The sequence below is a fragment of the Nestor notabilis genome, unplaced genomic scaffold (genome assembly GCF_000696875.1).
Source record: "Nestor notabilis isolate BGI_N333 unplaced genomic scaffold, ASM69687v1 scaffold11592, whole genome shotgun sequence".
Taxonomy (NCBI): domain Eukaryota; kingdom Metazoa; phylum Chordata; class Aves; order Psittaciformes; family Psittacidae; genus Nestor; species Nestor notabilis.
Window position 1 is genome coordinate 136132 of NW_009916995.1, and position 202 is coordinate 136333.

Sequence of the window (202 nt, forward strand, 5' to 3'; positions counted from 1 at the left end):
TGTCACTTTAACTGCTCTTCCTCGGTCACGTCCACGCTTCCCATTCCTCGCCAGCGGCGCCCCGACGGACCCCCAAAGTGTCCTCGGGCTCGCGGTCCTCGCTCCCCTCCTCGCTCTCGTCCGACATGGCTGCGGCGTCCCCGTCCCCGTGGCAACCAAGGCGGGAGGGAGGGGCGCGAGGCCGTCCGTTGTTGCCATGGCA

At 68.8% G+C, this 202-nt stretch overlaps 1 protein-coding gene across 1 annotated transcript in view; it reads right to left on the reverse strand.

The window, feature by feature from the left end:
- The window catches only part of RSPH1 (radial spoke head 1 homolog (Chlamydomonas)), a 9187-nt gene extending 9060 nt beyond the window's left edge, over positions 1–127 (reverse strand). Inside the window, exon 1 of the mRNA XM_010024865.1 lies at positions 52–127. Within this exon, the coding sequence (XP_010023167.1) occupies positions 52–127 (76 nt within the window). The remainder of the gene's footprint in view (positions 1–51) is intronic.
- Between the last annotated feature and the right edge of the window lie 75 nt (positions 128–202).